Consider the following 12,938-nt stretch of genomic DNA (forward strand, 5'->3'; position numbering starts at 1 on the left):
AAGGTTTCTAAGGCACAGCATAACCGCAAGTGTTCAAAACAACATTAATGCTCCCTACGGATGTCCATGAGAGGGAAGGAGAGGCCTCGGGTCCACCCAGTGGTCACTGGTCATCAGGCACGGCCCAAAGATCAGCCAGTCACAGAGCAGCAGCTCCTACAGTCAGTCCATATAAACTGTGAGAGGCTCCATCCCATCTCAAAAGCAATCAGAGAGAAGTTGATACTTTGTGTTTTTCTCTGCACTGATACTTTTCAGCTGATTATCCAGGAGTGCTTACAACGGACTGACCAGTAGATTACAATTAAATGCATAGATTATCAAAATTACAAGGAGACGATATGGAGGAATGTACATGGCAATTTTTCCTGAAACCACATAAAAGAGAAATGCTAGGAATGTGATATTCTTGGGTTTTCTGGGATATAATTCAGTTTATTTATATGAGTTAGAGGTTAAATTTAATCCCAGTTACACTCTCAGAGAGCTGCCTAACACCCACACTATGAAACATTAAATTAACACAACTCTCAGACCCCCAGTGAGAAGAATGAAAAAGTCCCACAAAAACCTCATTCGGCGAGAAAAACTGCAGACATCTTGGCAAGGGCATCACAAAGACATAATCCCTTCCAACATGCTCATAATTCACTATTTATCTACACTGCAATTAGTCACTCACCCCTAGGCCAAAAACGTACAGCAAAAACTTGTAAGCAATCCAGCCAAACACACTAGTTACTATTCCAGCCCCTATTGGCGTCTCCCAAAATGCATCAAGATAAAGAAATACTTAGTTATGGTTAGCCTTAATGACTAAATTACAACAAAAATAGACAAATACATCTCAAATGTCATCTAACTTAATGATATGTGTTTAAGTTTATATACAAGATTTCCATACCATACATGTACACACTGGAGTTTGTGTGTTATTATTTGGATGACACATCTTTCATGTTCCCTAATAGGGATGATGTTGGTAAAAAACTATTCTGATTTCATGTTCCATACACAATGCAGACATGTCATTTGGTCTCTTGTGAAATTACCCAAAACTCTGCACTTCCTCGACCTGTTTGCATTTCAGTTTTAAACCTGTAATTGTGATTTTATTTTTTGGGTCATAAATGTATATTAATGCATGAGCGGAATAAAAAAGTCTCTCACGTGCAGCCTCTCAGCTGTTGACTTTCTATTTCCAGCTCTATGCAGACACATGTACACAGTCAGTGGAAACCATGATGGCGGGGATGCATATATACAGCCATGGAGGATGGTCAAATTCCCTTTGGTCATCAGGTTGACCACAGGTGGTTTCCATGTTAAACACCACTGTCTGATCAGTGAATATATGCCCCTGAGTGTCCTCCACTTTATAGCTATTGCTGTCTACAACGTCTCTAGGAAATGGCTCAGACATGCCATCCTAAAAAAGTGCACTGCTTGCTCTTTTACACTCTGAAACCAGTTATTAGAACAATGTATTTTCTTTTTTTTCTAATCAGGGAAAGTGTCTGGTCTGAGGTCCATGATTTGAATCCTTGTACAGAGTTTGTCTCGATGACACAGTGTAATCTAGAAAAATGATCGGGTAGGAAGCAGACACTTATCCTGCTAGAAATAAATGTGATGGGCGCCTGGTTAGCTCACCTGGTAGAGCGGGCGCCCATGTATAGAGGTTTACTCCTCGACGTAGCGGCCGTGGGTTCGACCTGCGGCCCTTTGCTGCATGTCATTCCCCTTCTCTCTCCCCTTTCAAATCTAAGCTGTCCTACACAAATAAAGGCCTAAAATGGCCAAAAAAACAAAATGAATGTGATTCCCAAGAGTGCATAGATGCAAACATTTGCATAAACAGACAATAGATTGCTATATCGGTGGCTTCACGATGATGAAAAGCCAGTGCAGCTTGTGTGCATCAGCTCACCATGGAGGTTACAGGCAAACTGTGGCTCTGCAAGGTCTCTCTGACAAACCTTGCACTTCTGCCCCTTGCCCAGTCTGAACTTTGTATTTGAGGCCTGCATCTGCTGATGAGAGAGAGAGAAAGAACAACAGGGTTCAGAATAAGAAGGAAACAAGAATACACACAATGTTCATGGAGTGAAAAAAATATGAAATACCGGTATGTCATTAAACTCACCCAAATGGCTTTGTGCCGCATGCACTCTACCTGGCCCAAAGCCTTCTGCAGCCTCACCATCTGCCTCTGGTGGAAGGACTCTCGGAGAGATCTAACTAAGAACTGGGAGACCAGTTGAATAGACCAGGAATCAGGCAGGAGCTGGATGATCTTCTCTGCCACAAAGACCCGAGGGTTGTTGTTGAGCAGATCCACAGCAGCGCTGGTGAGCGCCTCAGAGCTCAGGTAGATTTGGAGGAGCGTGAGCAGCAGGGTCTGCCTGAACTGTGAGTCCCGGCCCTGGGCAGCCCTGCAGCAGTAGGCCTCTGCAGCCTGGAGGTCTCCCTCCTGGTGAACAAGCACTTGCAGTGCCTGAGAGTGTTCACCGGTCCTACCGAGGAGAATGGCTTTCTCTATGTGCAGGGTTGCTGACTTGACTCTCTCTGCGATTAGAATAATGCAATATAATGAAGTCACAATTCAGTAGTGATTTATTTTCTCATAAAGCATCAACACACCGTATACAGTGGAGACATCATAGCATTTGGATTCCCATAGCAGCTGCTGCAACTTTCCTCTGGTCTTCCTGAAATCTGCTTTTTCTTCCTCTCGCAGCGTCTGAGTAACATATGCCAGGGCCAGACGGTTGTGATGTCTCTCCTCCTGGGGGAGGGCAGATTACACCAATCATGTCGCTGTGTATTTAATAAAGGAGTCAGGGATATTAGATTAGGTAGCTGCTGCGGTACCCACCTTACTGTTCAAATCATGGATTAAGAACTCAAGATACAAAAGCAACGCCAGTGGGTACTTCTCCAAGAGAGAAAGGACGTTTTGAGCCTCAAATTGATCATCTTGTGGACGCTTGTTGAAAATCTGCACCCCTATCTTTTTTCAAATAAGGAAAAACTGTTACTGGATTTCATTACCAATAATTGTCTAATAAGCAAAGCAATTTAGGTAATAGGTGGCATTTTGCTGTGTTTATATCCATTACACATAGTTGAACTGTGCAACTCTGCCCTCTGCAGTTAAGTTAAGAGCATGAAAAAAAAAAGGCACCTCCTGGTTTCTCTGAAGAGTCCAGTCTGCAAATGTCCACACAGCATCTCTGTCTTGCAGCTGACTGAGAGTCCACACTATGTGTCCATATACATCTGAGCAAGAGGGGTCTTTGTGGAAGCCATCTGCAATTTTCACCCAAGTCTGAAAGAATATAAAAGGCTAAAACACGCTCCTTTTATGCATCAAGTTTATGTATAAAATGTGTCCAGTTCTTTTGGGAAAGGATACCTCAATTGCATCAATTTGATTTCCATGGCTTTGATAGAGGGAACCTAATGCAAAAAATCTGTAAATAAAAAGAGATCAAACAGCAAATGACCCATCAGAAATAAAGCAAATTGGAGAAAATGTCTCAAATGTTGATTTGGTGTCATTTCTTTTTAAAGAATAATTTGTCTTTAAGAAATCAACAATAAATAATCCAATAATAACAAATAATTTATTTTGTACCTGTTGTGTTTCTCCAAAACAGGAACACAGTGGTCCATCCTGCACTCATTGGGAAATGCCACAAGCTGCTGCAGATTTTCAGTGTCTCCCAGTTCTAAGTACAGCCTCAGGAGGGCGCAGTCCACCTCCTGAGGACACTTCAGGCCTTGCTCCGTCCCTCTGACTGCTCTAAGAAAATCTCCCAGGAAGGCCAGGTAATGATGAAATGTGTTCCTGTCCTCTTGGCAGAGCACCTGGAGATCCTTGCCCTTGTTCACTTGATCAAGCTGGGATTTAAAGTCCTCGCTGAGACATGGCTGCATGTCAGGGTAGAGGTGAATGATTTCTCTGGGGTCCAGCTCACCTATACTGTTCAAGTAAGTAATGAGTATTGATTTGTGTTAGACTTTGGTTTAGAATTCAGAAGAAAAGACCCACTATTCACAAGAGTCACATAATCCTGCACAGTTTCCTGTGGTTTATTTAGTGTGCTTTGAACTTGGAGTGTCGTGAAAGGGTTTTTTACTCTCACATGAATAGTTCTTTGGCCTCGGAAAAACCCTCCCGGTAAAAATGAACAAATCCAGCCAGGCAAGTGATGGCCTTCTGCAGCTCCTGCCAGTAAAAAAAATACAATGCATTAACATATTTAAAGCACCATTACATGAGCCAAAATCATTTGGCAGAACACTGTGTCACTATCCTTAAATCTCGAGGGCAATATATGTTTCACTTTAAGACACAAAACCAAATAAGTTATACGAACTGCCGCATCATCATGCTAATTCTTCACCCTCACCTCTAACCAGTAACCTGAGATATGGCAAAGATGAGCCTAAATCTCAGCACCATCTGCTGTCCTCACTTGCATTCATCCAACTGGAATACACCTACAATAGCAGCTCGTAACAGTGTAGTCAGCCTACACCTTGACATCCTGGTTCAATCTGTTCTACAGTGATGAAATACTAAAGTCAAACACTATGATGCAATGCCAGCTGGGGTTGTAATGCATGCATATTATCTACACATCAGTGGTGTGAATTCATTTATAAAATGGTAAAATTATAGCAGCAGTGAATGTTACAAAGGCAGACAATACAGAAAAAGTGAAGTTGAGAAAAAGCATTTGTTTAAATGCATGTGACAGCTATGTAAGTTGTTAAACATGAATTATATGCTTTTTTTAGGATGATTATTCCCCTAAAAAAAAAAAACATTTGTCGACCTGTACTTTGTGTTTGGACAATATAAAAGAAATCTAAGCTCAGTTAGTTTGCTTTTGCCAAGACTAGTTTATCCATGCTACTTTCTATGATGTAGGTGGTGCTTTATTAATGTGGTAAACTTAACACTGAAATGTTCATCCAGACTGAAATATCTCATCAACTACTGGATGGATGAAGGTTGGTGCAGACATTCATGTTCCCCAGAGGATGAATCCAACTGACTTTGGTGATCCTGTGCCAGCAGGTCAAAGTTTTAACATATATCCTGTAAAATATTTCAACATCCTGAACGTGGATTGGCACAAAAGTTAGTACAGGCAATCATGGTTTCCAGACTCTATATGCTTGTGACTTTGGTGATCCTGTGACTTTGTTTTAGCACCAATATGAATTTGACTTGTAGCTTTGAGTGACATATTTATAACAACTTTTGGATGGATTGCCATGAAATTTACAGACATGCATGTCCCCCATTTGTCTAATACTGTAGTTCATGACCAAACAGCTGTACAACTATAAACATTTCCATCAGCCTCAGTGGTACTTGTGTTCAGTGCTAATTAGCCTACGTTAGCATGCTAACACACTAAACTAAGATGAAGCCTTGTCTATAGCCTACACATGTATGTTTCCCATTGATAAAATGAAATGTTAAACATAAATATATACTGATTTGATTACAGCAAAGACAACGTTGATTGATGGCAAAATAGGCTACAGAATATTTCATTCTGTATTGACAGGTGCAATATTTGAAAATCGATATTATTATTATTTTTAAATTATATTTATATCTGCATTGATGTCAAAACCTAGAGACTTTCAAACATCAAAATGTGAGACGTGCGTGTCACGCAGGCAGTGTGCAAGCTCTAACCTGTTAACATGGGAGCCGAAAAAAAAACGGACACGCCACGCAGCTGACACGCTCACGCCACACAGGCAGTGTGCATGAGGCCTAAGTATTTTTAAAAAAAGAAGCAGATTCTCAATTGTGACCAAATATGTTGTTACTGCATTCTGCCTTTGAAGGGAATAATAGTTGGGCAGGTTGTTTTTTACTCAACATGATTATGGAGAAGGAAGGAAAAAAAGCAAGGAGAAAAAGCCTACTATAAATGTGTCTGTGTCATTTTGTTAACCTCAGAAATTGTGTTTTATAAAGAAGAACACATTTGTTGGAAACCTAGATATCAAAGCAGTGATGTGTTTGCGTCCTGCTGTGTGTCTATAAATTGAATTTCACCTTGTATGAGTCAAGTGGAAGATGGCCTTGAACTCCGTCCAGCAGCAACAAGGCCTCCTCGACCCTCTCATGCCTGACGAGTGCCTGGATCTGCTGATCGAGTGGCACCAGACGCAGGCTGAAAATGTCTCTCTCTGTGAACACTAACACACCATCTGAGGGGAGATTTGTTTGGGGTTTTCAGAAACAGCCAGCGAGTAGGAACAGTAGCTGCAAGGATGATTGACTGAATCAGTGCAAACCGAGACAGACACAGCGACATCTTTAAAAACAAAAACACAATTTGACAGCCTTTCGGTCTGCAATCTGCCAAGATCAGGTGATGGATTGATGTTGCCTGATATACCTGATGTGGAGAGCAGACCCTTTGCGCCGCTGAGACTCACAGTCTGTTTGATCTGCTGATCTACCATGCTGTAGACAGACAGCACTTGGGGCTCTAGGGTTAGGATGTAAGGGAAACACACTCCGGCTGCCAGCACCTCCTGAGGCCATTGCAGGGGAGGGCGCTGGCATATCCCTGTCTTCATCACAAACATGCCTGAGGGATGAGGATGGAGTAATGATATCTTAGCAAAACAAATATCCCCTGGCTAGATGGATATATGGGGGAGTGATAGGAGATGATTAACTGTAAACATTTTGGCGGCTCTTACCCAAAGATTCAGGTCCGTTCAGGAGGAATTCCCCTCGTCCCACTGAGGTAACAATAACACGCTGCCTGCTGTGATTGTGAGGGAAAAGCTCTTCACTGCTCCCAGTCCGAATATCACAGAGGAGATACCTGTCGCTGGTAGCTACACAAACACTGGCACCATCTACTGCCAAGGCCACAGGGTCCTGGAGCAGAGGGACTTCCTTTACAACGTCCCACCTGTCCACTCCCACAACGTGGATCCGGATCACCTTCCTGCGGCTGGAGGAAGTCACCATCTCCACACATGCTGTCTGGGCTGCGAGCAACGAGTCGCACACCTCAAACAAAGACACATGCTGGATCTTCTTCAGGGTGGGAACAGGCTCCAAGGAGAACATGTTGAGGGCAGTAACGCTCCGGTCCCACAGGACCAGCAGATAGTTGAAAAGTGGGACTATCCTCAGTTGGGCTACATGGTTGCTTGAGCCTAGTTTTCTCAACCTACCCTCTCTGATTTTGCTCTGGCCAGAACTCAGGTCTCCATTTGTGCTACTGGGAAGGATGAAATGCTGGACTGTTGCGTCTTTGGTCCCTATATACACATTTCGGTCATAGCACTCAAGGCACTGGATGCTGGATTTGTCCTTTTCTTTTGGGGCTGATTGCTTTTCATAGATATGTGTTTGTGTAAATGCTCTAAAAGCCATTGCAGATATTTAAGGAAGTTTGACTTTTGCAAGGTGAATTACAAAATGTATCTGCCTAAATGATCTTCTGTAAAATATGTCAAATAAGACGTCCCTACCTCTCTGCTGTTCTCCCTTCCTCTTTGATTCCTTCACAAGTTTCTGAAGTGTATGTATATAGTTTCACCTCCCCATGTGACTATATCCTGACAGGAAATCTATGTCAGCATTTTTACTCCACTCATCCTGCCAATGAGGACACTTACACAACTCATCCAACGGCCTCACCAAGAAAACCAACTTTTACAAGTGTAAAAACAATAGGTATGGTGAGGAAGACAGATATTTTGAGGTGCCCCCAGTTACGGTCGCTTGTATTCTTGGTTTGTGCGTGGACCAAAGTGGCAGCTTTAGATAGTGGATAATGGACAAGTAGAAGAGTAAGTAATCTGCTGACTTAACCATATATGGCTCTGTTTGTTTACAATGTGAATGAGCTGGGTGAGGTCAAGAGGCAACAGAAGCACACAATGATTGTCTAAATGGTAATGGTCATAAAAAGATGTGGATTTCAAACCTACTATCACAGCTATATTTGTTACGCTGAACTTTGTGTCTGTCCTAAACTGACATGTGCAGACTTCTCCTCTGGATGGCATCGTTAGAGCAGAACAAGTCAAATCAGGATGAGCAACAGCAGGCCCACAATGATATCCATTTCAGCATGACATACATAGAAAGGTATTTTCTTGGAACAACCTTTAAGTATTTCACGAGAAAAGCATAAATCATGCATCAATTTGTGTTTCTGGAGTGTAAATACACGTATCTAGGCAGTCATAATAATGTAAACTAAGCATACAGCAGACATATTTGTGTAATGAAAGTCGACCTGGGAAATATAAGGGAAATATGTTTTGGTGTGGCAACTATCTATTGTTTTCATCATAAATTAAAATGTATTTAATCAAATAATCTGTTAATTATTTAGTCCATAATGTAAGAAAATAGTGAAAAATAAGTCCAAAGTGACATCTTCAAATAGTTTTTTTTAATATGACCAACAGTCCAAAATCTGAACATATACAGTTCACTGTCATGAATGAGAAAAAATGTCAAATCCTAAGTCCTAAGAAGCTGAAACAAACATTTGTATATCGATTAATCCATTAATTGACCTTTCGCTTTCATTCCTGATTAAAAAAAGAAGGGGATTTTTCATTTTAACCAACAAAGAAAACATTCATCAACAATGCAACAATGGCGCACTAACTTTAAAGATACATGTTTATCTTTACGGAAACATCAGTTTTTGTGTGTGTGAGCAAAGTGAGAGAACTATTTATATAACACCAAAATAAGTATTTGGCATTCAGACTCTGTTTATGTAACAGGCATGCGAAGAAGAAGAAATATTTATGGATACACAACATCTGTATCAGAACAGGAGCTCTCATTATTATTGGGATGAACCTATGACCCCTCCATGGAAAGATCACTTCTCCCTGCCGCAGTCGGTGCACAAGATGTTGTCGCGCTGGGTGAGGAAGCCGCGTCCCACCAGCGACACAGAGCACTGAATGCAGGTGAAACACTCGCTGTGCCACTGGCGCTCCTCAAAAGAGATGTACTTGGCCCCTGCCAGACCTGCACACATCAAACAAAGATCCAGAGATTAATGCAACATCTTCACATTGTTAATCTGAAAGGTACTACACAAATGCAAATAATATGAGCGGGAGAATTGCAAGTCAGAGTGAATGAAAAACGAGCACAGCCAATGACTCACTTGTTATGGGCTTGGTGCAGCCCACACACTTCTTTGCATACAGGTTGCTGAAGCATTCGAGGCAGTAGGGGTAGTTTTCCCTGGAGGTGAAGCGCTGACCAGACAGCTGCTTTCTGCAGCCGATGCATAGGAAACACTCGCGGTGCCAGGGCTTGTCTTGGTAGGTCACTCCACCTGTTGTGATGGCCTAGAAAAATCCACAGAAAGTAAGAGTGAAAGAAAGAGACACACAATGACATTCCTTGCATCCTTTTATTCTGCAGCCACCATGTGTGTAATTTTAAAACACCAGAGTCAGGGGGATTTATTGCAGCAGTCAATACTTATAACAGACTCAGCTGTAACCCTACCTTCTTACAAGCACAACATTGGTAGGCAAACTGCTTCTCAAAGCAGGGCACGCAAAAGTAGCCGGTGTCTTTTGGGATGAAGGACTTGGTTCCTATTGGCTGCTGGCAGCGGTGGCACAGGAAGCAGGTCTCATGCCAGCTGTTCCCCTTGTATTCCATTTTACGGGATCCTGGCACAGGGGACGAGAGCAGCTTAGTCAGCATATGGTACCTCTATGACAGAAACACACTGTGGCCCAAAATAGTCCTGCTTTATCTGTAGGGAGAAGATGATGGTGCAATCTTAATAATCTTGAATCTTAAAGAATTTGGGGAGAGGAAGAAATGTCATCGCTGTCTAATGTTTGAATCATTTTTTTAGATAGATATTGTGTGTCGTGCTAGCTTTACGTCGTCATACTCAGATTCTAGTCAGAATATGAGTCTGATACTGCCTCATTGGGCTGTGACTATGGGGCGTGTTTCAACCAAACCAGGAAAGAAAATGCCTCTGCACTCAATTGGATAGACCTACAACCAATCAGTCAATCCATAGCGACCATCTGGGCCAGCTGATAAAATAAACTTTTGCCGAATCCCATAGGAAGGACGGCAAAAACATCTTTCTGATCGACAAATGCCTTGATCGCGGTTCTCTGTTCCTCTTTTAAAATGAATGCACTGTCAATATCTTCTATAACATGGCGGAATCCACACATCTCAATTCTCCAGCGGCAGCCATCTTTGTTGTAAACAAATTCAACCCAAGCGCTCTTTGGTGACGTGGTTGATTACATTACTGTTGATCATCTGTCCATCATTGTATAAAGCCCGCCCTGACAATTTGATTGGTCCAAACAGCTCTAGTTCGAGCATAGTTGCTCCACAATGGATCAATTCCAGACCAAACTTCCTGACCTCAAATGTTGTTGGGGGGGCTACGTTCAGCTGGCATCCCGGCTAGTGTCGTGCACGATTAGATATAATTGTTATACCATTTTCAAGCAACCCTCTTTAGCAGATGAAGTTGCCATTTGTCATGGAATTGCAGATGTTCAAGTTTACATTTTAGTATTTTAAGGATTTCCTATCCATGTAAAAAGTTGAGAGTTGCTTCAAAATTGGGTTTAAAAAATGTATACTTGATCTTGGAAAGAGGAGTTCACAGAACAACCTAACCACAAGGTGCATTAAGCAGTTCTGGAGCTTTGCATTATATTGCAAGATCTTCATTAAGCAAGTGCCCAGTTGTTATGGACTTGTAGGTGTTCAAATTGAGGGTTCATTCAATCTCAACCTTTAAGCTGAAAAATGGAAATTTGACTCCCTCTGTTGAGAAAGATTGTGTAATATTTTGGGAAATATGTTTTTTTTCCTTTTCTTGGCACTTAAAACCCCAAAGTGTCATCCTTAAAAAAAAAAAAAAAAAAATTCAAACAGATTAAACAAATGAGATACAACGCGTTAATTGGTGAGCCTTCAGTGGTGATATTGTCTAACCCTATTCATCGGCATTATCATCATCATCATCATCATCATCATCATCATCATCATCATCATCATCGCAACATACCATACCTGGCATGACAGTTTTCTTGCAGGTGGTGCACTTAGAAGAATAGTCGTGGGCGTAGCATTCGGTGCAAAGCAACAAATCGTCCTTAGCGGCAAAGGCTTTTTCCACCAGAGAGCGGCTACACTTTGCACACTTGAAACATTGCTCATGCCAGTGGAGATCCTTGTAGGACAAGTCCTGTTGATATTTAACACATTATTTATTGCACTCGATATTCTGTAAAATCAGATTTGTATTTATGTGCATGGATTGAAACATATAAGAACAACTTTTGTTGACAAGTTTTTAAAATGTCTCACCTTTAGATCCTAATATAAAAGACATAACACATTCTTATTTAAGACATTACTGAAATCAAAGCCATTACCCCATTACAACACTGGTACTCCCTTACCTTGCAGTTGCAGCCAATTGCTAAAGAGCAGCTCTTACAGCAGTTAGCGAACAGGTTCTCATAGCACTTAGTGCAGTACTGCGTGTCCTCTTTCATTATGTACTTCTTCCCCAGCAGGGAGTCTTTGCAGTAATGGCAGTTGAAACGCTCGTTGGTGGACATAGTTGTGTTTTTTTTTTTTTTTTTAGCTGCAGGTCAAAGAGAGCAGGAGGATGAAAATTGGACAATAAGGAAGAAGATGGTAATACTAATTACCCCGTAATAGTCCAAGCAATCTCTCCCCCTTCTCATCAAGCACGTAAAGAGGCCAAGAGATTTTTTCCCCCTTCTTTTGAAAGAATCGGAAAAAAGCAGTGCTGTTTTAAAGAAGTCTCTACCTCAGTTGATATGGGGCGAGGGTAAGGCTGGAGCTTGGGGCTGCAGAGAGTGAGCGGTCCAGGCACAGGGATGGGGCAGGGATGAAAAAGGGGTGAGGCAGGATTAGGGGGATCCACTAGGAAGGGGGGTCTTCTATAAATACTGGCCCTCTTATTAGCGGTAATCTCTGGGGAGAATGGACATGCTCCACTGCATCCTTCTACACCTTTTAAGGGAGCTGATGGTGCACAGATCGCTAAGCCTTTGAAATGATTCAATCGTTGCTTTATTGCAGGAATGTGTTAAAGCAGTTTTAGGATTAGAAGATTGATCAATATCACATAAATACACATTAGGACGAGATGAGATTTGAGACTAAAAATGCAAAATATTTTTTATTTTCCACACACTGATATCAGTTTGCATATTAGTGCCACAGAAGAGATAGTTGGCCATTTGGATGCTGTGACGTGTCTGGACACACTTGTGGCCTTCGTCAGTGCCTGCTACACACACGAGCAGTTGCAGATGGCTGATGAGAGGTAGGCGCCAACAGCTTTGTGGTTGCCAGGTACTGAACTATATATTGCCAGGAACTCTCAGTAGCTATTGAGAGCGCCTTGGCAGCACTTCAGAAGAGGGAAGCTGCGGGCCTATGGATGTCCTATCCATCCACGGCAAAATAAAGGAGGAGAAGCAGCAATTCAAGTTTGATGGTGACCATCTTGCTGATAACAATAAGCTAATAGCTTCATTAAAAACACATATTTAGTGTGTTGCTCTGGAACAAAAGATAATAAACACAATAAAAATCACTGGGTTAAAAACAGACCCATTTTGGGTCAATATAGCACTCATGCAAAACTAGGTCAACTTTAACAAGGACCAATTGATTGTTTTGACCCAGTGTTCGTGTTATTTTGTTACATTACTCTTTAATTAAAATACAGTAATTTTGACCTGGTGTTAGACACGACAAGCTCAAGTTTTACCTTAAAACTCTCACATGTATTGTTAGTTGTACAAAACGATGACATCCTAAAACTGCAAAGTATACTGTACATATAACAATTAGT

At 41.7% G+C, this 12,938-nt stretch overlaps 2 protein-coding genes across 5 annotated transcripts; both read right to left on the reverse strand.

The window, feature by feature from the left end:
• Positions 1-465: 465 nt before the first annotated feature.
• On the reverse strand, positions 466-7,555 carry si:ch211-266g18.9 (transforming growth factor-beta receptor-associated protein 1). Of its 4 annotated transcripts, XM_039785006.1 has the most exons (12): positions 6,751-7,555; positions 6,441-6,635; positions 6,095-6,249; positions 4,152-4,234; positions 3,641-3,988; positions 3,419-3,476; positions 3,188-3,331; positions 2,879-3,013; positions 2,644-2,788; positions 2,147-2,568; positions 1,931-2,033; positions 1,744-1,790 (listed from the first exon to the last, which is right to left on the reverse strand). In XM_039785006.1, the coding sequence occupies exons 1-12, from the start codon at positions 7,436-7,438 to the stop codon at positions 1,765-1,767; spliced, it is 2,502 nt and encodes an 833-aa protein (XP_039640940.1). In that variant the 5' UTR covers positions 7,439-7,555; the 3' UTR covers positions 1,744-1,764. The 4 variants fall into 4 exon arrangements, with proteins under 4 accessions (XP_039640939.1, XP_039640938.1, XP_039640941.1 ...); XM_039785005.1 differs by having other exon boundaries at positions 466-2,030; XM_039785004.1 differs by having other exon boundaries at positions 466-2,033.
• Positions 7,556-8,446: 891 nt separating this feature from the next.
• fhl5 (four and a half LIM domains 5) lies at positions 8,447-12,009 on the reverse strand. Its single transcript, XM_039786319.1, has 6 exons — positions 11,883-12,009; positions 11,506-11,693; positions 11,114-11,288; positions 9,557-9,726; positions 9,207-9,393; positions 8,447-9,064 (listed from the first exon to the last, which is right to left on the reverse strand). The coding sequence occupies exons 2-6, from the start codon at positions 11,665-11,667 to the stop codon at positions 8,913-8,915; spliced, it is 846 nt and encodes a 281-aa protein (XP_039642253.1). The 5' UTR covers positions 11,668-11,693; positions 11,883-12,009; the 3' UTR covers positions 8,447-8,912.
• Positions 12,010-12,938: the final 929 nt, after the last annotated feature.

This window comes from Perca fluviatilis, chromosome 20 (assembly GCF_010015445.1).
Source record: "Perca fluviatilis chromosome 20, GENO_Pfluv_1.0, whole genome shotgun sequence".
Classification (NCBI taxonomy): Eukaryota; Metazoa; Chordata; class Actinopteri; order Perciformes; family Percidae; genus Perca; species Perca fluviatilis.